The sequence below is a fragment of the Lepidochelys kempii genome, chromosome 8, assembly GCF_965140265.1.
Source record: "Lepidochelys kempii isolate rLepKem1 chromosome 8, rLepKem1.hap2, whole genome shotgun sequence".
NCBI lineage: Eukaryota > Metazoa > Chordata > Testudines > Cheloniidae > Lepidochelys > Lepidochelys kempii.
The window spans coordinates 104,141,550-104,168,572 of record NC_133263.1 but is presented as its reverse complement, the minus strand read 5'-3'; the positions used below and the strand labels follow the sequence as shown (position 1 = coordinate 104,168,572).

At 41.1% G+C, this 27,023-nt stretch overlaps 1 protein-coding gene across 11 annotated transcripts in view; it reads left to right on the top strand.

Moving 5' to 3' along the window:
* The window catches only part of MAST2 (microtubule associated serine/threonine kinase 2), a 388,109-nt gene that overhangs the window by 171,408 nt on the left and 189,678 nt on the right, over nt 1-27,023 (top strand). For 10 of the 11 annotated variants that reach the window (XM_073357844.1, XM_073357842.1, XM_073357843.1 and 7 more), the window contains one exon: nt 21,379-21,410. In XM_073357844.1, coding sequence (XP_073213945.1) covers nt 21,379-21,410 — 32 coding nt within the window. Of the gene's footprint in view, nt 1-21,378; nt 21,411-21,487; nt 21,750-27,023 lie in introns of those variants that run through there. The other variant, XM_073357848.1, reaches the window with a different exon arrangement.

Genomic DNA, 27,023 nt, shown 5'->3' with positions numbered 1-27,023 from the left:
TGCTTAGGCCTAATCCTTGGATGGTTCCCATCTTTTGCACAACCACCAGACCGTTTAGAAGAAGAAAAAAGGAGGGAGGAGTTCATAGAATCATAGAATATCAGGGTTGGAAGGGACCCCAGAAGGTCATCTAGTCCAACCCCCTGCTCAAAGCAGGACCAATTCCCAGTTAAATCATCCCAGCCAGAGCTTTGTCAAGCCTGACCTTAAAAACCTCTAAGGAAGGAGATTCTACCACCTCCCTAGGTAACGCATTCCAGTGTTTCACCACCCTCTTAGTGAAAAAGTTTTTCCTAATATCCAATCTAAACCTCCCCCACTGCAACTTGAGACCATTACTCCTCGTTCTGTCATCTGCTACCATTGAGAACAGTCTAGAGCCATCCTCTTTGGAACCCCCTTTCAGGTAGTTGGAAAGCAGCTATCAAATCCCCCCTCATTCTTCTCTTCTGCAGGCTAAACAATCCCAGCTCCCTCAGCCTCTCCTCATAACTCATGTGTTCCAGTCCCCTAATCATTTTTGTTGCCCTTCGCTGGACTCTCTCCAATTTATCCACATCCTTCTTGAAGTGCGGGGCCCAAAACTGGACACGGTACTCCAGATGAGGCCTCACCAATGTCGAATAGAGGGGAACGATCACGTCCCTCGATCTGCTCGCTATGCCCCTACTTATACATCCCAAAATGCCATTGGCCTTCTTGGCAACAAGGGCACACTGCTGACTCATATCCAGCTTCTCGTCCACTGTCACCCCTAGGTCCTTTTCCGCAGAACTGCTGCCTAGCCATTCGGTCCTAGTCTGTAGCTGTGCATTGGGTTCTTCCGTCCTAAGTGCAGGACCCTGCACTTATCCTTATTGAACCTCATCAGATTCCTTTTGGCCCAATCCTCCAATTTGTCTAGGTCCTTCTGTATCCTATCCCTCCCCTCCAGCGTATCTACCACTCCTTCCAGTTTAGTATCATCCACAAATTTGCTGAGAGTGCAATCCACACCATCCTCCAGATCATTTATGAAGATATTGAACAAAACCGGCCCCAGGACCGACCCTTGGGGCACTCCACTTGATACCGGCTGCCAACTAGACATGGAGCCATTGATCACTACTCGTTGAGCCCGACAATCTAGCCAGCTTTCTACCCACCTGATAGTGCATTCATCCAGCCCATACTTCCTTAACTTGCTGACAAGAATACTGTGGGAGACCGTGTCAAAAGCTTTGCTAAAGTCAAGAAACAATACATCCACTGCTTTCCCTTCATCCACAGAACCAGTAATCTCATCATAAAAGGCGATTAGATTAGTCAGGCATGACCTTCCCTTGGTGAATCCATGCTGGCTGTTCCTGATCACTTTCCTCTCATGTAAGTGCTTCAGGATTGATTCTTTGAGGACCTGCTCCATGATTTTTCCAGGGACTGAGGTGAGGCTGACTGGCCTGTAGTTCCCAGGATCCTCCTCCTTCCCTTTTTTAAAGATTGGCACTACATTAGCCTTTTTCCAGTCATCCGGGACTTCCCCAGTTCGTCACCAGTTTTCAAAGATAATGGCCAATGGCTCTGCAATCACAGCCGCCAATTCCTTCAGCACTCTCGGATGCAACTCGTCCGGCCGCATGGACTTGTGCACGTCCAGCATTTCTAAATAGTCCCTAACCACCTCTATCTCCACAGAGGGCTGGCCATCTCTTCCCCATTTTGTGATGCCCAGCGCAGCAGTCTGGGAGCTGACCTTGGGAAGTTGGGAACTCACAACCAGTTAGCGATCACTGGTTCATTTCATCCCAGCTAGACACTGAGCCAAGGTCTTCATTTTCTTCACAATGTTGCCCAGGTCTCTTTCCAAATTTGATAGTTTAGACCCCTGTAAGGCATAGGTCTAGTTTTATTTTTTCCCTCCCATGTGCATTATTTTGCATTTATCAACAGTGAACTTTGCCATCATGTTGTCCATTCACCTTGCTGATTAGGTCCCTTACACTTCTTTCTGAACTTTACTAACCTAAATAACTTTGTCTCATCTTCAAATTTTGTTACCTTACCCTTTATCTCCATTTCCAAATAATTAATAAATATATTAAACAACATGCGTTGTATGGAAGCTTGAAGCCTCCCCCCTCCCGCCCCGCTACCCTTTTGCCATGATGAAAATTTACCATTTATTCCTACTCTTACATGTTTAGTCTTTTTACCCCCCTTTTTTTTTGTTCTGAGCATATTGTGTCTCACACCTAACCCAGTTTTCTCTACAAATTTATGGAAGAGAGATATTGATGGATAATATTTTAACTATTTTAAACAATCGTATTCAGAGAAATAATGGTAAGTTTTTCAATCCATCTCCATTGATGTGGATCATCTCTCCAATCCTGTACAACCGCTGCTATTCTCTAGTTGCCCAAAGACATAAGGTTGGATCTGATATGGCAGTCCCTATGTCCAACACTTCATGCAGACTTGAAACCCTGCGAGAGGTTTAGAAGATGAAATCCAAGGCCCGGCTGGAGGGCTGGACAGTCAATTCTTCTGTGTTGAAAAAAAAATTCCTCTTCTGAAAATAATTATTTGTTTAATGTTGATTTTTGTTGTTGTTGTTATTGGATGCTGAAGCAAAGCAGCAGGGGCTATTATTCTGTGACCCATTTACTAGATCAGTTACAGCTTTTAATTAGTAAATAGATTTTGTAATCCTATTTCTCAATATTTTTGTCTTTATGTTGTAATATAATATTTTGCCTTTCTTTGGTGCCTTTCATCAGAAATCTCAGAGCCCTTGACAGTATGAAGATAAGTAAAACTCCCCTCACTGCTGCAAAGTATATAAGATGATCATCCACTACTAAAATGTAACAACTTCTGGGATGAAATGCAGCAGCTGGTTGACAGTTCCCAACAACAATGGTCTAGGATGGAAAGTGAAGAATACCAAATGCTATTTTAACTTCAGATGGATTTTTTTAGAGATGCGGGATGTAATTTCCCAGGTTGGAATTTGGCCAAGACATCAGTATGTACACCCGAACTTATTATATGATCTTTAGTGACCACAAGTATACAGAACCATGGTATGGTTTCTTTTCTGTAAGACACAAATTCCAGCAGCTTGGTTGTTAGCTAACACCGTGGCAAGGCACTGACTCAGCTATGCCACTGGAGCGATGCAATGTAGACACTTTCTACAGCAACGAAAAGTTTTTCCATTACTGCAGGAACTCCACCTCCATGGTAGGGAGGGGGACAGAAGCATTCTTCCATCGATCAGGCTGTGTCTACATTGGGGTTAAGTCAGCATAGCTACAGTGCTCAGTGTCCCGAGTGCACTGTAGCAATGTCAACCTTACTTTTTAAGTATAGAGATCCAGGCCTCAGTAATGAGGAAGGAGGGCTGTTTACTGAACAACCACCATCTCTTCCTGCACACCTAGGTGTTCCTTAGAGATCTCCCAATGATGAACAGACTCAGTCCAGACTTCGTTTACCTCAAAAGTTCTAGTTAGAGTGCAAGTCTGTTAGTTGTGTGTAGAAGTATAGGTTGAGATTTTCAAATCAACATAGGGGAATTCAATCAGACGTCTTCCATTGAAATTTATCAGAACAATGTGGCTAAGTCCTCTGCATTGTTTTGAAAATCTTGGCTTCGGTGTTTGATGAAACAACTTATTCACAGTCCTGTAACATATTTGTGGTCTTTCACAATTTGAACAGCCATTGGAATATAATTTAAATATACTAAAATTCAGTTAACTTGTCTGTTCTGTTGTCATTGCTGAAAATAGGATTTGATCTCTTTTAATAGTTGTGTCATTAGTAATTCTCTTTTTTTAGGTTAAGGCCTGTACTCCATTCTCTGTCTTGTAGAGGTTTCAGAGTAACAGCCGTGTTAGTCTGTATTCGCAAAAAGAAAAGGAGTACTTTTGGCACCTTAGAGACTAACCAATTTATTTGAGCATGAGCTTTCGTGAACTACAGCTCACTTATCGGATGCATACCGTGGAAACTGCAGCAGACTTTATATACACACAGAGATCATGAAACAACTCCGGTATTGTTTCATGATCTCTGTGTGTATATAAAGTCTGCTGCAGTTTCCACGGTATGCATCCGATGAAGTGAGCTGTAGCTCACGAAAGTTCATGCTCAAATAAATTGGTTAGTCTCTAAGGTGCCACAAGTACTCCTTTTCTTTTTGTCTTGTAGAGCAATCACATTTAATTCATTGTGCAGCAAATACAGCTGTGTTTATTACTCACTGAGGTGAAAGGACATTTGCATTTGTGTTCAATTGTAATTTATTGGGGGGGAAATTAATCTAAAGGGATCATTTATTATTCACCCACTTGGAAATAAGAGCAGTAATGTATTTTTCTTACTTTATTTTCTTTGGCGGAAGCATTGTAGGATAACCTTTCTTTCTACGTAAATCATATTCCATTCTTCTGAAGTTGTGTGAACGCATGTCAGCTGGAGCTAGAACTTCTTGCCCTATGAAGAGAGAATACATTTTCGTAGTTGTGTACAGAGTTTTAACTGCTTATCTTCCATTAAGCCAATGGATGTCATGAGACCGAAAACCTGCTCTCTTCTTTAAATCTAGATTTTTCTCTTATTTTCTCATGAAATCTTTGATGATAGCTCTGTGCCACGGGAGTCCTGTTTTGTTTTTGTTTTTTTTTAAATGTCAGGGTGAATCGGTTTAACAAAAAGATGAGTAAATGCTTCTTTAGAAATAATATTTGATAGATTGGAGACTATTTTATAGTTTAATTCAATAGCAGGAGCTGAAACTCCTTACTGTTGAGAAGTTAACACGTAGAGAATCAGTGATAGTGGAAAAACTCGACTCGTACAAATAAAACTCATTTGTATCTTCTGTTTCTTTTAATATTTAATTAATCTTCGCTCACTGAGGTCTAAAATGTCATCTACCGGGTATAAATCTGGAATAATCCTAGAGACCTCAGTAGAATTAGTCTGGATTTGCATCTTTGTGACAGAGATCAGAAAATGGCCTATTGTGTATAATTTCTGTGTGGGCCACTGCTCTTTTTCCTGTATTTAACCAACTATTGAAGTCTATATTAAAAAAACAAAACAAAACTGAACTCTAGAAAGCTTCCTATTAAGGGTATAGATTTTTATTGTTGTGTTTAATAGTAACAGGTACCCTCACAATATTTAAGAGAGTTTACTATAACATTTTTAGTCACTAGAAGAAAAATTGATGCAAAATATTAACCAACATTCCATGTCAAGATAATTTTTTGGAAGTAGAAGGTTCGTGGAAGATTTAAAAACCCAAACACTTCTAAATCTGTTGGGTGACAAAAACAGATTGCATCTCTTTTTTGCACTTTCCTTTTATACAAATCAAAGCTAATATAAACGCTTGTTATAACTAAGTTTGTAATTATTTTTATGGGTGTAGGTGAATTAATGAACCGCAAATCAAAACCTTTTTTCCACATGGAATGAAAGATTTTGGGGGTTGGACTAGATGACCTTCTGGGGTCCCTTCCAACCCTGATATTTTATGATTCTGAGTGGAATAGTAAAGGTAAAACTTGTATGATCTCTGTTTGCATGTTATTTAGGAAGAAGTATTTGATTCCATCATCAGTTGTGTATTGAACTTTATGCCTTTTAAATATTTTGTAATGATTAGGCCAAACTCAAACATCACTACAATACATAACGTTGGGGGGATATTTCTTAAGTGGTTTTTTTTTAAAGAATATCATTGGTAGGACTTGTGGAGCTGAGTGGTTCTAACACCTATGATACATGTGATATTATTCCCTACTTAATGTGTAAAAATATATATATATATATATATATATATATATATATATATATATATATATATATTTCAAGATTGTAACTGCCAATCTTAGATATAACCCATCAAGAGATAGAAAAGTGTGTTGGTGAGGTAGGAGAATGAAGAGGGTTACAACAATAGCAAACCTATTGTACATACACATCTTATTTCCTATCTAGCTTGTAGATATTGTTGTGTTTTAATACATTTTCTAAATTTAACGTATTAACCTTGAGGAATAATTGTCCTGAAGTTGCACTGAAATGTTGCAGCTAATCTGGTTTATAGTAAGTCTTGTTTTCTGTCAGTAAATGTAACTTTTTATAGGGTATGTGTGGAAACTGCAAAGGAGCATCGTAGGTTAAGATTCTGGTGTTTGCGTTAGTTCTACAGTGTATGAAAGACACTGTGCAAATGAAAGGCCTGATTCTATGAGGTGCTGACTGCCCTTAACTCCCATTGGTGTCAGGAGTTCAGTGCCGTACACATTTGGGCCTTAACCTGGATTAAGTGTGAGCAATGAAATTTCTTACATTAATTACTGATGTGATGTATTTATTTCAGCAAGAGGCTCTCCTCAACTCTCTTCTGGAATAAGGGACTGCTCCATGTGGTCTCTGACCCACGTAACACATCCAGTGAGGATTTCTGAAATTTTGTTACTCCTAGTCTCACTGCAGCCCATATTTACCTCCTGAATTCTGAATTCGTCCTCTGTCAGGCTCAGATCGTGGCTTCAGAATAGCATCTTTTCCTAAACCTAGAGGATGAGGAGGGAAGTGACCTGTTTGTGGTACAGGAGGAGGAAAGACAGTGGAATTTGACTCAGCCTTTACAATGGATATAGGCCTGGTTTCTCTGGAAAGATTCTATGGCTGATGAAGTCAATGGTTTCCCTTATCTGAACTGAAGTACTGTAAGGGAAAGCAGACTGAAGATTTGAGAATTTTCTTTGTTTAATTTTGTGTTTAAAATGTTTTCAAGACAGAGTAAGTCTCTCTCTCTCTCTGTCTCTCTCTCTCTCTCAAAAATACAAGTCCTAGACAGAGCTCAGCCCTGTAATAGAATCAACTGATTATATCAGTCCACTGTAAAACATACTAATCACTCATTGTAGCTGAAAGTCATTAAGCGCAGCCTGTAGTTTGTCAGATCTGTGTATTTTGGAAGTATCTGTACTCCACCAGAATTTGATTGGGGAATAATTTTCCAGAACTCTGAAACAGATTTCTTGGCATCAAATATGTAAGTCTGAAATAGCCAACAGTATTAAGTAGGATTGTTCAGAAACTGCAATTCCCTCACAGAACAAATCTATAAAAATATTGAGGTACGTGACACTTTTTTTTTTTTTTTGAGAAACCTTAGAGGTCCAAAAACCTAAATTCAGTGTACATCCCAAAACACACAGCCTGTAGCTCCAAGTGTGCCTTTCAGCTGCATATTTAAAAATCTGAGAGGGTTCAAGGTGAATCAATGGCTATGATTCCCAGCTTAGTTGGCTTTTATTTTGAATGAATACAAAAGCAATAGGTTCTGCTTTCCTAAGATAAATTCTGCCTCCTAGAAGCCTGAAGATTCTGCTACGCACACCAATGTAAACCTTTCACCACACTCAGTTTGATTTGTAAATTAATCTACAAGTTTGGCCTGGCACATCTATGCAGTTTGACATTTTGTATTTCACCTTCAGAGTCTAGTCATGTGCGAAAATGACAAGCTTTTTCATTTTAACACCAGGATATGGTTCATGGGCTATTATCATTTTCCAGCCTCAGCAACATTTCAATAAATATGGAGAACTTTTAAGTATCTCAGTTGCCAAAGGGGATTTTTTTTTAGTTCAGTAAAAACCATTCAACAGATGAGTTTGTATGTCTCTGCTGGTCATGGGAGAGTGTGTCACAATCCAATGTAATGTTTTTGTTAGTTTAAGAGCATTTACTGTTTTGCAAAACTAACTGTAAAATGAGAATTTCATTGCATTGCAAATAATTGAATGTTTTTAACTTCTGCAGTCTAATAGTTTAAATGCCTTTGGAACTATCTTAATTCTTAAGTGAATGATATGTGTGCAGTTAAAAATTGCAACTTATAGGAGGTATTCAGTTTTTCCAAATACTGGTATTTTTCTCTTGCTATATACATAATCCAAAAATGTAAAACTTTTGTAGCTCTTCTCTTTTGCTGGTAATATTGACTAAGGATGAAGCGCTTGGGACTTTTCTCTCCATTTGATATTACTGAGAAGCATTCATAATTTAGTTTGACTACAGTTTAGACTTTTACAAGCACACAGATTAGGGCCGCTTCCATTTAACACAGACAATAGGAAGGAGGAGGCAACATACCAGTGGCTGTCTGCAAGTATAGGTACAAGTAAAGATAAAAATAATACCTATCCTTTCATCTATTCAAGTTTCTGTGTGGTGCCCATTTCCTAAAATTATAGCAAATACTGTTCCCCTCCCTGAAGCAGAGGCCAGACTTCGTTTATTTTTCTTTCTTTCTTGGGTTGGCAATGTAGAAGGGGAAGGCAGGAGTAGCTTTAAGAGAGCCCATATACTGAGTGAGTGAACAAATAATACATTTACTGTCCTGTAAATTATGTCCATACAGAAGAGATGTAATTAACTGTTGAGCTTAATGGATGCCTTGTGAGGTTACAGAAGCTATTATTCATAAACTAGATGAAGACAAGGGAGCTTTATATGGTTAGAAATCCTTTTAGGACCAATTACTATCTATCATTTAGAATTGATTACTTAAGTTTTCAGTTTCTGAAAGTATTTTCTCCATGATCCATGGGGAATGGACTTGCTGCTGCTTTCATGGAGGAGGAAGACTGTCTCCCTAGCTGACAGTTTTGGAGGGGCTTTAGAATTTTCCTTCCCTTGGATCCTCTCCCATGAGTTTTACCATTAGGCGGTATATCTGGCCCATGGAAAATGAGGTAGTAAAGTGGCCATTGTTCTATTACTAATGCTATTCAGCCTACAATGGAGATAGGAGTTTGAGTGATCTTAGATTATGAATGATTCTTTGTCTTTCACTGTTTCAAGTAGTATAGGAATGTACATTTTTTGAAAATAAACTTCTATTGATGCTATAAGAGCACTTACCTTTACGTTGTCAATGCAAGAGTTGTATGAGTATATGGTACTTTACACACACAAAAGTGCTCTCCTACCTCTTCCCAAACACCTTACATTGACACTGGTCCTGGTCCAAGTGAGAAATGAATCTGATAAGATAAATAGAACAGTTCTGACTGCTAACTGATACGTGATCATTCCATTCTCTCTGTACTGACATTGCAGATTCTTTGGCCCAGGTACAATGCCAGAGGTGCTAGAACTGCTCACATGTTTCAGCGTGATGTTCTTCTGTAATCAGTGATTTTTGTGTATTTTATATATGGTAATGCATAGAATGAAAGTTAACTCCTGAGTAGATTTAGTATCTATTTTTTACCCATAAAATACCTGTGTTTTTTAAAAATTTTGTGTTTAGGGTAACTCTACAAGGCACCCAAACTCTCTCAAAAAAATATTTGGGGTCACTGTTCAACCTAATATAATGGTTCAAATGTGGTAAATATTTTTAGTTTTGTAGCCTGATAATTTGCATGCCAACTTTTTGTTATGGCATTAGAAGCAATGAAATTACTAACTTTTTAGGGAGTGGGGGTGAGAAGATGTGTGTTTAGTGCAAAAGGCAAATGGCTTAATAACAGAGTAATGTTACCACCAGGATTTGCTTATTTGTAATGGTCTTAGCATTTTTAGGAGCTGTCACAATTTACTTTTTTTGCATGCCCAGTCTTGAAGAAAAGAACTTTCTGTATAAGATAAGGCAGAGAATAATGTCAAAAACAGTTCTAACAATAGTGCAGTGCTGCTGTAATGCTAACTTCTGTGAAGGCACTTTCCTTCTGTACTCCTTTGTTCGGTACTTATAACTTTCCTAGGATGGTTTCTTTTTGGCCAGAATCTTTCTCAAGCTGGTAAAATTTGCTAAATTGGTGGAAGAAACTTTTTAATTTGCTCACTGTATCTTTTATTTTGGAGTTGTCCAGAACTGAACGCATTATTACAAGTATGGAAGTATCAAGAATGTATATAATGGCAATGTATAACCAGCGTTAACTAGCAACCATGAAATTATACACGTGACCTAATGCTGCACACTTTACTCCTGTGAGTACTCTCCTTTACTTCCGAGGACTAATTGTATGAGTACAGCGAGCAGGGTTTGGTGCACGGTCATGCACACTCAGCAAATACTCAAATTTGAATGTTTCCAGTGTCTAACTGTACCCCTGACTCTATACGCAGAGTTATTCTGCATCTCATTTTTATACTGTCTGTCTGTCTCGAGCCTATGGTAGCAGCTTTATTTCAGCAGATAGACTCTTATTTGGTTCCTTTTAAGTCCTTGTTATTGCATCTTTGTGGATTGTCTGACATATATCCGGACTTGAGTAAGGCCTTTGACACAGTCCCATATGACACTCTCATGTGCAAACTAGGGAAATACGGTCTAGATAAAATTACTATCAGGTGGGTGCATAACTGGATGAACGTCTACTCTCAAAGAGTAGTTATCAATAGTTCGCTGTCAGACTGGACGGACATATCAAGTGAGGTCCCGCAGGAGTCTGTCCTGGGTCCAGTAGTCTTCAGTATTTTCATTAATGAGTTGGATGATTGGGTGGAGAATGTGCTTATAAAATCTGCAGAAGACACCATGCTGGGAGGAATCGCAAACTATGGCAGACTAGAATTCAGAGTGATCTTGATGAGTTGGAGAATCGCTCTGAAATCAATAAGATGACATTCAATAAAGACAAGGGCAAAGTACTATACTTAAGAAGGAAAAATAAAGTGCACAAACACAAAAGGTGGAATAACTGGTAAGTAGCAGTACTGCAGAAAATGATCTAGGGGGTTATGGTGCATCATACATTGAATATGATGCAACAGTGTGATGCCATTGTGGAAAAGCCTGATGTCATTGTGGGGTGTATTAACAAGAGTGTCATAAGTAAGACACAGATGACTGGTTTTGGGCATCATGCTGTAAGGAAGATGTAGACCAACTGAAGTGAATCCAGAGGAGAGCAAAAAGGAGGGGAAAAAAAATTTAGAAAACCTAACCTACGAGTAGGGCCCTACCAAATTCACAGTCTATTTTGATCAATTTCATGGCCACAGGGTTTTAAAAATCGTCAATTTCATTATTTCAGCGATCTAAATCTGAAAAGTCAGTGTTTATAATTTTAGGGGTCCAAAAAGGAGTTGCATGTGTGTGTGTCACAAGTCATTGTGTGTGGGGGTTGCGTTACTGCTACACTTCTGCACCGCTGTTGGCGGTGGCGGCACTGCCTTCAGAACTTGGCAGCTGGAGAGCGGCAGCTGCTGGCCGGGAGCCCAGCTCTGAAGGCAAAGCCACAGCCAGCACCAGTGCAGAAGTAAGGATGGCCTGGTAGGGGATTGCCACTCTTACTTCTGCACTACTGCCTGCAGAGCTGGGCCCTCAGTCAGCAACCGCCACTCTCCAGCCGCCTTACTTCTGTGCTGCTGCAGGCAGGGCGCTGCCTTCAGAGCTGGGTGCCTGACCAACAGCTGCTGCTCTCCAGCCACCCAGTTCTGAAGGCAGGGCAGAAGTAAGGGTGGCAATACAATCACGTTGTGACCCCCCTCCAACTCCCTTTTGGGTCAGGACCCCCAGTTTGAGAAATGCTGGTCTCTCCAATGAAATCTGTATAGTATAGGGTAAAAGCACACAAAAGACCAAATTTCACAGGGGGATACCAGATTTCATGGTCCGTGACATGTTTTTCATGATGGTGAATTTGATAGGGCCCTACCTATGAGGAAAAGTTGAAAGAACAGGGCATGTTTAATTTAGAGAACAGAAGGCTGAGGGAGGACATGATGATAATCTTCAAATATATAAAAGGTTGTTACAAGGAGGTCTGTGATCAGTTGTTCTTCATGGCCATCAGTGGTAGGACAAGTTGTAATTCGCTTAGTTTGAAGCAAAGGAGATTTATGTTGGATATTGGAAAAGCTTTCTAACTATAAGGGTAATTAAGCAATGGAACAGGTTATCTAGGGTGCTATGAAATCCTCATCGTTGGATGTTTTTAAGAACTGGTTAGACAAACATCTGACCCCAAATGGTTTAGCTATACTTATTCCTATGAGGTCCCTTTCAGCCCTACATTTCTATGATTCTTCAGTAACTCCTTGCTTAACATTGTAGTTATGTTCCTGAAAAATGCTACTTCAAGCAAAATGATGTTAAGTGAATCCAGTTTCCCCATAAGAATGAATGTAAATGGGTGGGTTTGATTCCAGGGAAAAAATTTTCGCCAGACAAGACTATATTTTATATATACAGTATATGTTTTTAAACAAACAATTTAATATTATGCACAGCAAAGATGATTGTGAAGTTTGGTTGAGCTGGTGGAGTCCAAGGGTGGAAGAGGGTGGGTTATTTCCCAGGGAATACGTTACCGCTAAATGATGAACTAGTACTTGGCTGAGCCCTCAAGGGTTAACATGTTAATGTAGCCTCACACTCTACAAGGCAGCACAAATGGAGGGAGGGGAGACAGCATGGCAGAGAGAGACAGACACACATACCCTGGCTCTGTGTGTGTGTGTGTGTGTGTGTGTGTGTGTGTGTGAGAGGGAGAGGCACATTGCCCCTTTAAGTACGCTTACCCAACTCTAAGTACATTGACTTTTTAAGTAGATCAGCAAGATGAGACAGCAGCTGCTGCCAGCAAGCTCCCTCCATCCTGAGCCCTGTTGAATCCCCACCCACCCCTGCTCGCTTTATGGAGATGGGGGACGGGAGCGAGGGGGGGGGAGAGGGACACCCTGACATTAGCACCCTTCTTTCCCCCTGCCTTGCACAGCAAGCCGGAGGCTCCCAGGAGCAGCTCCAAGGCAGAGGGCGGGAGCAGCACATGGCAGTGTGGGGAGGGACAGCTGAACTGCCGGCAATTGATAGCCTGCTGGGCGGCTGCTGTACAGGGAATTTAGGGGAGCAGGGAGCTGATAAGGGGTTCCAAGCCCTGGTTCCAAGCCCCCACCAGCTAGCTCCAACGGGCTGCTCTTTCTGCAAGCAGTGAACAAAGCAGGCAAACCCTATAAGGGAGCAATGCACAGCTTTAAACGAGCATGTTCTCTAATTGATCAGCAAGGTAACAATGAAACAATGTTAACCGGCACGACTTTAAGTGAGGAGTTACTGTATAAAGGTGTGTCTAGAGCCAATCCTACTCCATTTTTTTCTGTTCTTTTGCTTCTGCCCCATGTATGCAACATGTCTACATTGCACTCTCCTCAAGTTAATAAATATAAATGTTACTCCTAAACATGTGCCATTACATACACTGATTTCTTGAGTGTTTCTCTCTTCAAATAAAATCTGTTGCATAAAGAAGCTTGGCAGGCATGCCTTATGTGTGTCAGACATGGCAGTGCTAGTATTCAAAACATAGCTCTAAATTTTGTTAGTCGGACTTCCTGATCAAATCTACCTGTTTTTCTGACATGCTGTCGTCATATTGTGGGGTAGGTGTAGGGCATTATTGAAATGTGTTGCAGCAAAATTTCTTTTGCCCTTCATTCAGCATGCCACTCAGGTTGCCATTTCTCTTTAGTAAATTAGTTTACTGAGGTCTTCAGAGATTCAGCAGGGTTATATTAGAGCTAAAGGGCACAGTCAAGTTACTGTACCTGCAATTCTTAACTCTGGCAGGGAGTCCAGAGAGGAAGTTAATTCATTTTGAAAAGCCATTGTGTAATATTATCAGCTAAAAGGTTTTTGAGATCAACTATTTAACTACTGTTTTTATTATGAAAAGAAGTAGCCTGCTTCTTTACTGGTAATTTAGGACTAGACTGAGTCTTTGTTCTTAGTCCCAGGAGGAGGAGCCCTGAGAAGAAATTAACAAATTTATTTGAGCATAAGCTTTCATGAGCTACAGCTCACTTCCATCCAATGAAGAGAGCTGTAGCTCAGGAAAGCTTATGCTCAAATAAATTGGTTAGTCTCTAAGGTGCCACAAGTACTCCTTTTCTTTTTGCGAATACAGACTAACACGGCTGCTACTCTGAAACCTGAGAAGAAATTGTGACTCTGAGAATCTCAGTTCCTTCCCTGTCCCTTCCTTGCTCCCATGAGGAGGTAATCTGTGCCACCCCTTTGTCAGCTCAACTTTGTTGGCTGACTCATTGAAGGGGTGGGGCAAGGCCCTGCCCACCTGCTTGGGAATGTACAGGGCAGGTAGTCCTTGCTCTCATACCTCATCCAAGCCATGATGTGGGGAGGTTTGACAGGAAAGGGAGACTGAGGACTTAGTCCCTCTTAATATCCTGTGCAGGCAGTTTAGAGTCGGGCACAATCTGTAGTGTATAGTGTAATATAGTATTCAGGACGAGACCTGTTCAAGAAAACAAAAGTCCATATCAGAAAAATATTGTGTAGTGAGTCATTTTGTCTTGCTAACTAATTTAATTTTAAAAATAAGATACTGGGGGAGAACAACAAGTAGGGAAATGCCCTTATACCTTCTGAGACGCACTCTTGAACCATTGGCAGTTAGGTAAGTAGGGTGACCAGGTGTCTGGTTTTCGATGGAACACCCGGTCGAAAAGGGACCCTGGCAGCTCCGGTCAGCACTGCCAACTGGGCCGTTAAAGCTCTGGTCTGTGGTGCTAAGGCAGGCTAGTCCCTACCTGTCCTGGGGCACCATGCTGCACCCCGGAAGCGGCCAGCAGGTCCGTGTCCTAGATGGGGGGGAGGCATGGGGCTCAGCGCGCTACCCCCACCCTGAGCCTGGCCAGTGCGGGGGAGGCATGGGGCTCTGCACGCTACCCCCACCCTGAGCCCGGCCAGTGGGAGCTGTGGGACAGTGCCTACGGCAGGCGAGAGCAGCGTGCGGCGCTTCCTGCCCGCCCCGCCCCAGAGTTGGACCTGTTGGCTGCTTCCGGGGCGTGCACAACTCATGTCATGACAGGCAGCCTGCCTTAGCCCCCTCGCTGCGCCGCTGACCCGGAAGCCACCTGAAGTTAGCCTGTGCCTCAGCCCCTCTGAACCCGGAGCCCCATTCTGCATCCCAAAGCCCTCATCCCTGGACCCAGCCCAGAGCCTGCTCCCCTAAGGCCAGAGCCCTCATCCCCTCCTGCACATCAATCCCCTGCCCCAGCCCTGAGCCCCCCTAAACCTGGAGCCCCCTCCTTCACCTCAAACCCCTCATCCCTGGCCCCACCCCAGAGCCTGCACGCCCAGCACAGAGCCCTCACCCCCCCACACTCCAACCCCTCCCCCAGCCCTGAGCCCCCCCAAACTCAGAGCCCCTTCCCGCACACCAAATCCCTCGCCCCCCCCAGCCTGGAGCCCTCACCCCCCCGCACCCCAAGCCCTGCCCCAGCCCAGTGAGAGAGAGCCACCAAGGGAGGGGGAATGTAGTGAATGGGGGTGGGGCTAGGGCATTCAGTTTTGTGCCATTATAAAGTTGCAAAAAGAAAAGGAGTACTTGTGGCACCTTAGACACTAACCAATTTATTTGAGCATAAGCTTTCGTGAGCAGCTCACGAAAGCTTATGCTCAAATAAATTGGTTAGTGTCTAAGGTGCCACAAGTCCTCCTTTTCTTTTTGTGAATACAGACTAACACGGCTGTTACTCTGAAACCTGCCATTATAAAGTTGGCAACCCTATAGGTAACTGATTGCCTTAAAATCTTGATGAAACCCTGAAGTAAGTGGAATGACATATTGGAGGCTTTTGGAGCCACAGTGTCTTGCCAGATTATGTGAGTGGGTTTGACTTTGATACTTAGCTGTACCGTTACCAGGGCTATTTGCTATAATATGTAGATGACCCTTGGTGGGTGTAAATTCTTGGCTGTGGTTGCTGCCCTGGTAGTACCCTTTAGCACACAGATGTTTTTCTAGTTTCCAGCCATTTCATAGTGACTGAGCTCTGAAGGGAAACCTGAAAGCTCTTTGTTTTGCTAGCGCTGGGTTCTTAAAAGCATTGTGCATTTAAAAAAAAAAAAAAAAGTGGGAGAGGAAGCTGAAATTTACATGTTATATTATGTGCTAGCTCTTGACTCATGGTTTTGAGGATTGACAAAAACTCGTTCTTTAGAGGAGTGAGGCTATTTGTCAGTTGAATGTCAATCCTTTTTCCAGTTGGTTGTTTCAATACATTTTACAAATGATAATATTTCTTACTGACATGAGACTGTACTGAATTTGGAAAGAACAAGGAGTACTTGTGGCACCTTAGAGACTAACAAGTACTCCTTGTTCTTTCTTTTGATACAGACTAACATGGCTACCACTCTGAATTTGGAAAGTAATCCCAAACTTATTTTGATTGTTTTGTTGGTTTGTGTGTGGGTATTTAGAATAATAATAAAATTATACATTATGATCCGTGCCTTCAGTAGTTAATATCGCCCTTCCACAGTACCAAATTGTCCTAAAACTGCTGCTGCTGTTCTGGCCCTGCAATGCAGGCTTTGTAAGAGGAGGAAAATCCTGGTACATTGTAATTCAACATGTGGCTAGCAGCAGAAGTGTGTGAGAGAACACACTGCCAGGTCTGAAATACCCATGATAATATTAATTATATATTAACATTATTGCAGGCAAAGCACCTCCAAAGTGTGTGGGCTAATGGTATTGCAGGTGTCTACATCTTCTCAATATTGCTAATTTTAGGTGGTATTGGAAAGTGTTAAGGTAGCAATTTTCTTACTTCAAAGCATATTTTATATTTAATCAGGTGATATAACAATATAATCCTTAATTATTTAGTTTTGCAATAAAATAGTAAATTATGGAAATCAACATCTGCAGTGTGTACCACAAATTAATCCAACATTTCATTTTATAGATATGTTGTTGTTAAAATGCTCATGTTGTTAGTATTGATGTTTCAATCTCTTTGCAGTGCAGTTTGGCAACCAAATTCAAATGATGATATTTTAATTTTTAGAGAGAAGGAAATTGAAAGGTATTGTTTTTAATATCCATTTATATACATTCCTGTAGTAAGAAGTAGCAGATTTTCTTGACAGATACTTGCAGGGAAAGAAAAGCTTAGATTTTTTTTAAAACCATGAAAAATTCCTTCCTTTTTCAGCCTGATGGATGGATTATAGTTGATGTCCTTGCATGGGCAGGTTGCATTTTCCATCAGAAGTGGAGATTCTAATCCTCATTATCATTTCTGTAATGCAAGTGGTTTATGTGTAGAAACAGATTTAATTAATCCCCTGCTGGTTGATAGGGCACCCTAAAGCAAATACTTAGTCAGCAAAGGAAAAATTTAAAATGTGAGTGCATGGTGTCAGGTCAGTGAGTGTCAGTTGATCTTACAACATCTGTGAAATATCTTTAATTTACCAAGCAAAATGTATTTTCCCCTCTAGCTACAGAAATACTTTTATATCATCTTGTTTGGTGGCTCAGCTTGGATGGGGATAAGCTTACCAAATAGGAGTTCCAGGGTCAAAGGCTATCTCAGGCCATGTCTACACTTACCGGCAATCAATGTTCTGCAATTGATGCAGCAGGGGTCAGTTTAGCTGGTCTAGTGAAGACCCACTAAATTGACCACAGAGCGCTCTCCGGTCGACTCTGGTATTCCACCAGAATGAGAGGAGTAAGGTAAGTTGACAGGAGAGCGTCTCCTGTCGATGCAGTGCAATGTAGACACTGCAGTAAGTCGACCTAAGCTATGTCGACTCCAGCTACGTTATTCATGTAGCTGGAGTAGCGTAACGTAGGTCGACTTACCCCGCTAGTGTAGAAAAGGCCTCAGGAACCCTGGTGCCTGTGCTGGCAGAAACTGGGAACATTCAGGTGGTGGTGATTTTCAGTTAATTTGAAAGGGCCAAAGTATGGTGCATTCAGAGCACATTTTAGCATCCCACTTTGCCTGTGGGTATGTGCCATATGTGCAGTTACACATTCAAGGACGAATTGCAATATTGAGATAAAGCGATGATGAAATCTCTCTCCATGGTGCTTTTATAAAGAGCGATTAAAGGAAGACAGTGTGATAAATCACCTACTCCCAACATGACTAAAACACTGCACCCTCCTTCTGTGATTATTAAGTTAAAAAATTAGTATTGCTAAACAATCCCTAAGTTAATTTTATTACTTTTCAATAAAACAGATAATTAATTTAATATCATTTTCCTCTGTATGTAAAGATACAGCCTGATGAATCACATTTTTGAGAACATAAGTTAATTGAATGGGATGATTCCAGAATGGTTCTGTTCTCAGTAATTCAATTCTCTGAGGCAACATGTTGAATAAGACCTCAGTTGTTGGTCATGTTATTTGACTTCATCAGGACTTGACTTTATTCTTTATGCTAATTGTTGATGGGTTTCATCTGTGGAAAAAAGTTTGAGAAATAAAACTAGGCAAATTGACAGTCTGTCATTTTTGTAAGAGGATACTGAAAATAAACATGCATTTAGAGGATTATATTACCGACCTTGAGAGCAGGTGGCACAGAGCTAGGCTGAGGTAATGAGGATAATATATCTATGTATTGACAGTTAAAGTGCTCAGAGACAGATACTTCAGATTGTGCATGGAATCTACTATTCTTTGATGTTTCACTCTAAATTGGGGTTAGGTCTTATATGGAAGAAAACATTTTACATAATTAGCACAGTTACTCAGAGGATTTATTGAGTTGTGGAACAATGAAAGAATTACTATACCCAAAGCTAAATACCAGGTCATATTTGGTGGTCGTAGCATGACAGTGTTTTATTAATCATCTTGCCATTTAAAATATGAACTGTTTCAAGAATGCATAAATACGTACTGCCAAGTTCTCTTTGTGTGATGTTTGGCAGGATTAGCATGGTAAAGTAAGTCTAGTCACCAACACTTGCTTCATAATTAATATACTGAAGCTTGCTTCCCTTAGCTATCCTACAAAAACTAATTTCCAAGCTCTGATCCCAATTTATGGGAAATAGGTAACTACAGATCTCCATGAAGTATTGTCAGGCTCTTCTGTTAGGTTTTGTCTATACTTGAAATGTCAGTCGAGTGCAATGTACTTTAACTGAATGATTGAAATGTGCCTTAAGTCCACATGTAAGTACTTTTGTGTGATTAAGTTATCCTGATAACCTGTAGGTGTAAAGATGCAATCAGCTGAGTGCCAGTATGGACGTTCCAGTTTCCTCAACCAGTGAAAGCTCCTTAGTTCACCAACTACGACACCACTCTTTTTGTACCTTCTTATTCCCTGCCCTGCCCCTTTGTGCAGTGCCCCCACTATGTGCCTCCTCAAATGTCTGCACTCCTGCTCCTTAAATGCAGGTCTCAGATGGCTGTCCTGCTGTGGATCATCAGCTGAGACTTCAGTTTCTGCCCCCCATGCTATTCCCCTCTGCATCAGCTGTGTTCCCCACATATGCTGGTCCTTTCTCCAGTAATCCCTTCCTTCCGATATCCCAGGGTCTGGCTTTATAACTCTGCAGACAGTGAATTGCTGATGGTGAATGGGTTGAAACTGCAACAGAAAGAGCAGAGTTGGCGGCGCTGGTGCTCGCAGTCCTTGAGCTTCCAGCTCCGCTCCCCTTGCTTTGGCCCTTCCAGGCTGTAGGGCCTTTAAAACCTGTTTGGGCGGGGCGGAGAAGCGGCGCAGATACCAGGTCTGCTGTTCCTGGTTCAGTCAGCTAAGCAGGGGAGCAATGGCTGGGGGGTCAGGGGACATGGCTGGGGAGGGAGGATACTATTGAGTGGGCACAGAAGATTGTAGTTTCAGGTGGATTGCTGTCTGAGAGTCTGCGAAGTAGGAATGAAGGGAGATTTCAGGAGGGTAATATGAGGTGGTACATAGTGGAACAATGGATATAAAAACTCATTGCTGTACCGCTGATTACTCTCCCTGTTGTAGTCAAGGCCTTAGAGGTGTTGAATTTGAAAAACTGTATTGTATATTGATGCTATAATTGCAGTGTATTCATTTAAGCGCAATCACAGAATGAATGTGAATACTATAGGGATAGAGTGCAATTCAGTCATGGCATATTTGATTGTGTTACATTGAGAGATCGTATGTAATATACCATGTGTTTTTCTAAAATAAAATGTGTTAATTTCCAAATTCAGAGAGAGATTATGGGTCAAGAAAAATGTTGTTTTCATGGATAACAAAAAGTGACTACCATAGGTACAAATGAGAATAAAAACAAACATAACACTTTAAGCACAAAGTTTTTTCCACTGCATGCATTCGATGAAGTGAGCTGTAGCTCACGAAAGCTTATGCTCAGATAAATGTGTTAGTCTCTAAGGTGCCACAAGTCCTCCTTCTCTTTTTGCAGATATAGACTAACACGGCTGCTACTCTGAAGTCTTTAAACATAGGCGCCGACTTCCTCAGTTCCCAGGGGGTACTCTACCCCTGCCCGGCCCCAGGTCCCGTTCCCACTCCATCCCTCCCTTGCTACTGCTGGACTCAGTAGCATTACAAACAGAAAATATGCTGGCTCCAGCTGTAATAATTGTAAATGGTAAAAAGTAAATTAAAGATTTATATTAGGGTCAGTTAGAATAAATTGCATTTGATCTTATTAATAACATCATTAAATTTTAATTTTTTAAAATGTGATATTTATCTTCACATTATCCTATCAAAAAAGATGGAGTAGTAGAATTATTTAAAAAAACCCTCCCTTTAAATAGACGTGTGGCTCTTTAACTTTACTGTTTGACTTTTTTCTTGTGTTCTTGTGTGCCTTGTTGAAGGTGGACTCTTAGTAGATGATGATACCATCTAGTGGTGAAATATTAAAAGTGCAGTAGTGTAAAATGTTTTTAAAAAGAGATAAATGTGCTTACCTGAGATGTAAATAAATATTTACATAAAATATTTATCTATTTCCATGTCTTGTAATCTTTACAGTTTAATGGCGAAATGTTCTGATTCTAAGTGCAAGGTGCATTTCTTTGAGGTTGTCTTCTCAAACATATAGCAGTATGTGTATATTTAAAAAGAACTCCAAGACGAAACACTCCACTGCACACACTTCTCCCCCAGGGAGAAGATAAGAGAACAAACACATGACAGATGTTATCATGTTGCTTGATGCACTATGGGAAGGCACTCAGATACTAGAATGATGAACTGTGTATGACAGAATAGAATTTATTGCAAAGATGGTTAGTACATTTATATACAATTGTATGCTTCTAATTGTAAATACCATAATTGTGCAGTCAAAGCAAATATTTGTGTGCATACCTGGCCAGTTGAGTGCCCAGTTGGCTATAAACAGATGCAAATATCATATTATGCGTGCAATGATAATATATGTGGTAACAAATTAGGAGTGCTGCCATCTTTTGAACACATCTTTTAAAATCTGGTCCTTAATATTTTATTTATAAAGTAATATTACTAGATTAGATAAACAGGAAGTTAATTTAAGATATTTCTTCATTAATTTTCTCATTTTTTTGTTTGTATTTTTTCCAGAAGGAACTCAGTCTCCCTAGAAGAGGAAGCTTGTAAGTATAATTACTTTTCATCTATTGCTGCCATAAGTACTCCTGACGGCATTCCCTGCCAAAAATATTTAAAAATTCTACTATATATATTCTGTGCACGGTATTTTAAAATTCTGCAACATTCTGCAAATTTTATTTGTCAAATATGGAGACTCCCGCCTGGCATTGGGGAGCACAGGCCACTGGCTGCACAGAGGTGGGAGATCACTGTGTGGCTTCCCTCCCATCCGCCCGACACAGACTCAGCAGTGAGGTTGCACCCAACCCTGACCGAGTTCAAGGATGGGGCCTGCCCCCAAAACAGCCCAGGGGCCTGCCCCTCTGTGCCAGGTGCACCAGGTAGGCTCAGCAAGGAAGGATCCAAGTGTGTAGGGGCTTATTGTGGGGGGATCCATGTGTAGTTTGAGAGAGATGTGGGGAAATTTGGGTACAGGCGGTTCAGTGGGGAATCCGGGTGCGGGGAAGATCTGGATGCACAGGGGCTTGTTGGGGGTTCTGGATGCGATGGTAATGGGACTCTGCAGGGGGGTCCAGGTGAAGGTGGTTGGGGCTCCGTGGTGGTGGGGGGATAGAGCTTGGAGGGGGGTCTACATGTGGGAGGCTCAATGGGGGGTCCAGATGCTGGTGGAGTGGGGCTCAGTAGGGTGGGGATCCAGATGCAACTGGTTGGGGCTTGGTGGGGTGGGGATCTGGGTGCCGGGGGCTTGTTGGGGTGTTCCAGGTGCAGGGGAAGTGGAGCTTATCGGGGGCTTCTGAGGGTGGAGGCTCGGCAGGAGGGTCTAAATATGAGGGGGTCTGGATGCACAGGGATTGGGTGGTTGGGGGAGTAGCTTCCTTTACAGGGATCCTTCTCCCTGCAGCTGAGGTGTGATGGGTACAGGAAACGGGGTGTGGGAGTGGGGGAATTTGCAGAGCTTCCTGCAGCCGGGGGAGAAATCTGTGTGGGGGGTGTCTGGCCCTGCCCCTGATGCCTTGCAGTGGAAGAGGAAGTCCCGACCTCCCTAGCCCAGCCTGGACTAGCAGCTGAGCCCGGCAGAGAGTAGGAGCCATCACCTAGGTCTTCCCCAGTTCCGCCTCCTGCCCCCTCCCAGTGATTTACGCCTCTGCCGGCTGCCCTGGACACCCAAAACATACTGCTGAGGAGGGTTGCATGACTACTCTTGTGCCTTACCTTTGCTGCCCCATCAGAAAGTCATTTTTCTGCAGGGAAGCAAAGAAATATACAGGGGACATAAATTCTGCACAGGTGCAGTGGCGCAGAATTCCCCTAGGATTACATAAGGCTTGATTCAACAAAAATACTTGCAGATTCTCAACTGTTGAATCCACACAGAGCTATCAGAGACAGATATATTTTTTTTCCATTAACATTTTTCATGTGCTTTTAAAGTGTTTTTGAAAGGTGCCACATTGGAGACTAAAGTCCTCTGTTCATATCTTTAAGAGGTGGAGGACAGCCAGTGGTAGTGCAAGCCTACTCAATAGCTTAGCCAGTAGGGCTCAAACCTGACATGAAGGAAACTTACAGGAGTGAGTGGGGAGTTCAGCATTTATGCAGCAGACAGTGCTTGCCTTTTTTGTTGAGACTGCCAACGGTGGTCCCTGTTGCTTCCAATCCCAACCTTTGTACTCTGGATAAAATGTCCAGTGGGGTTTGTACTGAGATTTAATAATCTAATTCCACACACGTCACTGATGGGAACAACATTTGCTCACTGCGGTGTGGACAATGTAGATGTGAAAAAACTAGATTCTCATTACCAATCCCTCCAGGTTTTTGTTGTGAAATCAAGACGATAGAAGTATTGCCACAAAACAGCAAACTGGAAAAAGCAGATTTCTTAAAATATAGCACTTTTAAAATTAAGCCAGTTATTGATTTTAACATCTCTCTTTAGGTTTGCAGAGTTTTAGGAGAGACTGTTTTGTGATGATCTCTGAGAGAATTTAACAGTTGCTAGGCTTAGTTTTCTGTGGTCTGGTATGTGGTAGAATAAAACTGCATAGTGGCTGGATTATATAAAGGATATGCAAGTGTGCCAGTTAAACCTACAATAAGCTTAAAGTCATAGCCTTCTAACTAAAAACCAAGCCCTAAAGTTTGCATATCACAGAAGCAAAGTCAGTTCCTTAGATTACCTTTTATAAGCTGTCTTAGATTTCAGGTTTTGGTAACAAACGAGTTTGAATTTTTATTCTTTAAAATCTCTTCTTTGTATAAGGAGTAATGTTTGGAAAGTGCTGTGTGGTGCTTGTGATTCACTGTTGAACAATATGACTAGGTAAAAAGGCTTTTTTTAATGAGGCATGAATGAATCTTTTTGTTGAAGTCATATGATGGTGTTAAATTCAGTTACTTAAAACAAAACAGAACACAGGACTCATACATCAATTATCCATCAGTATACTTTTTAGACCAGCTTAGCTAGATTTGTATTAGATTTTAGGAACACTATTGCTTATATGATTTGGGAAAAGTAAAGACAGTGATTGAATAAGAGCACTTGGACAAGTATTTGGAGACAATCCAGTGAAACAAATACTTGATATTAGTTATTCATCTGTAGCCTTTACCTTAATGTAACAATTCAGATTTTTGGCACAAAGCATTTTTGATCTGGAGTGGAGGATTCCAAAGTTTTTTTTCCTGTTTCTTGGTCAAGTATGGAGATGGGTACAATATAAAGCTATTATAAGTATTAACAGTATTAACAATATCACTGTGCTCAGGTCTTTAGGCACTGACAGTTTATGATGGTTTATTTAGTAACTATGGATATTGCTGAATTGTTTGTAAAGTACCTTTCTTCAGTTACTTCAATCCTTTCTTTTTGATTACCTCTGTGAAGAGAACTTATGTAGCCTCTGTATCTAGAAGGTCAAAACCCTAAACTGCAAAGGGCAAGAATAACCGCTACTCATGTGATTTCAATTTTTAGCAGAATAGAGATTTTCAAAGTGTTCAATATGCTTCTTGTAAAGATGCTCTGACTAAATTATTTTACTGTATTCCCTGCAACTATAGGAAGTGCAGTCAGTCAGACCTAGTTATTTTGAATTGGTTTACTTTTGTTTAGTTTCATAAGTTAGTACTATAATGTGATTTTCATTTATTTCTGATTGATATCCAAATGCCCTTATCAACCAATTAGAATTGTATGGCTCAATGGAAAGAGCATTGTGGATCTGTAGATCTCAAAAATCTTTGTTTATCTCAGAGTTGTTAATACTATAGTTTTGAAGTGCTCCCCATATAAATTAAATCTGCAAGATCTATGGAGTCTACTGTTTGTTCTTCCATCCCTGATTTAAAGAGTCTCTGCTCAGAAAATAATTTTTTTAAAAAATTATGATTCCTGTAATGGTGGAAACGGTATGTCAGAGAAGATCTTGCATTGTGCTTTAAAGATGGGTAGGCTTAGGATCATTCTAAATTCTTCTGGAAATTTGTCCCACACCTGAATGTCCTTGACGGAGAGCACTTTATTTTCAGATATTTTCTGCTTTATAAGCTTCATTGTCCCAACATAATGTAGTTATATTGACAGGTAATAGATGGAGACACAGTCAGTGATGTAGCTGAGTCCTGACCCATTGATTGTTTTGATGGACAGGATCAAGGCCATGACCTAGCCATGGGACAATGCAATCTGATTTGGAGTCAATGACAGGATTAGAGCGCAGGTGTGATGTGCTCATGATGGCCCTCCCTATTGAGGTGGCACTCACACATTCTGTGCAAGCTAGGGCCGTTTCATTGCATCCAACATCAGCCCTACTGTGTAGAAATATACAGTAATTTACAATATATTTCCATTATCTCTGAAGAATGTATGGATCGCTATAGAAGAATCTTTATCAAGGAGGAACGGCATACATTTCCGAACAAGCTGGAAGTGGAGGAAAGTTTTTTGTTTTTCCTTTTTTTTTTTCATTGCAGTTTGGCTCAGTGGTGAGTTCAGCAGGACCCGGAGGCTTCAGACCAATTGACGAGTGGATGCCTTTGTTAAAAGGCGAGGAGTGTTCTTTCTGCTAGTTCTTCTAAACATTTTGTCTTCTGACTCTCATCACCTCATTCTTATCTAGGTTCAGTTTTAGCCAGCTGTTCTTCACCCAGAAGCTCCTCTCTTGTAGGCATTATGACATCCTTGTGTTGGTATTGGTGCATTTATGGAACGTGACAGAGTTGGATGTCTTCAGTATACATTTTTGGCAATGGAGCTTGGGGTGTCTCACCATTTCTACAAGTGGACTTGTGTAAAAGCTGAAGCAGTGAGGAGATGGATGGATCCGTGTAAGATCCCAAATATGAAGATTGTTGGATAACTACTCCTCTTTCCCATTATCACTCTCTGGATCCTGTTCGAGAACCATTTTAGTGCTGCATCATCTACCTTAGTTGTATTAAGAAAAGGAGTATTTGTGGCACCTTAGAGACTAACCAATTTATTAGAGCATAAGCTTTCGTGAGCTACAGCTCACTTCATCAGATGCATATCGTTATACAGGCTTGGCAAGCCAGTCAGTTGACTGCCTATTATTTGACAACAGTCAAATATTGTTAAATATTCCAGCAAAAATGCCATGATACAGGCAGTGGCCTACCTTTTTGATTGCATGGTGCCATCTGTTAGCCAGCCTACTTAAATATCTTGATTACTGACTTTACCACAGAGCTCTTCTTCGGTGTGGGAAAGGTATTCAGAGTGTCACAGCTAAATACAAGATTGAACAGATAGTTTAGCATAAGTAGTTAAACTTTCTAAGGGACAATTCAAGATGGAGTGGCCCATTAACACCCCTATAGTCATAGGACAAAAACCGGGTTAGTGCGTTACTGATGGTTGTAATAAGCCATAAATCCAATGTCTTTATTAAGACCATGATTTGCAGAGTCTAGCAAAGTTATGAATTTAAGCTCTGAGGCTCATCTTTTGAAAGTGTTGTGCAGGTTTCCTCTGATAGGTCAGATATAGAGTGATCACTTTGTTAAAAGTGTTCACCCACAAGTGATATGGTGTTTTTGTCTTTTATCATTTTCCTTTGAGAGTTCATTTGAGAACATAGTGATTGTCTAGTTTCACCCACAGAATTGTTGTTGGGACATTTAGTTCACTGATTGAGGTACATCAATCAGTGAACAAGTGATGTACCTCAATCAATGAACTAAATGTCCCAACAACAATTCTGAGAGACATGTATAGGACCCATGGATCTTGAATGGTGTGTTGTGGGGGGTGCTGATCATTGTATCAGTGGAGATATGTCTGCAAATTTTCTTCTGTTGTACTGGCAGGGTCTGATGCTGCTTTAAGTTAGTGTGTCCTGGTCTGTGGGCAGGTTGATTCTGATGATGTCTTTGGAGAGGTTGGGGCATTATTTGAAGGCCAGAAAAGGGGGTTCAGAAAAGATTTATTTCAGGCTGAGGTCCCCATCAAATATGGGTTGTAGTTATTTGAGGATACCCTATATGGGTTCAAGTGTAGGGTGCTTGGTGACAACTAGGGTTGTGTGGTCAGAGGGGGTTTTATTTCTATATTGAAGCAGGTTATCTTGGGGTATTTGGGTGGCCCAGTCCAAGATGCGGTCATCTTCTCTGGTGGCGTCTCCTTG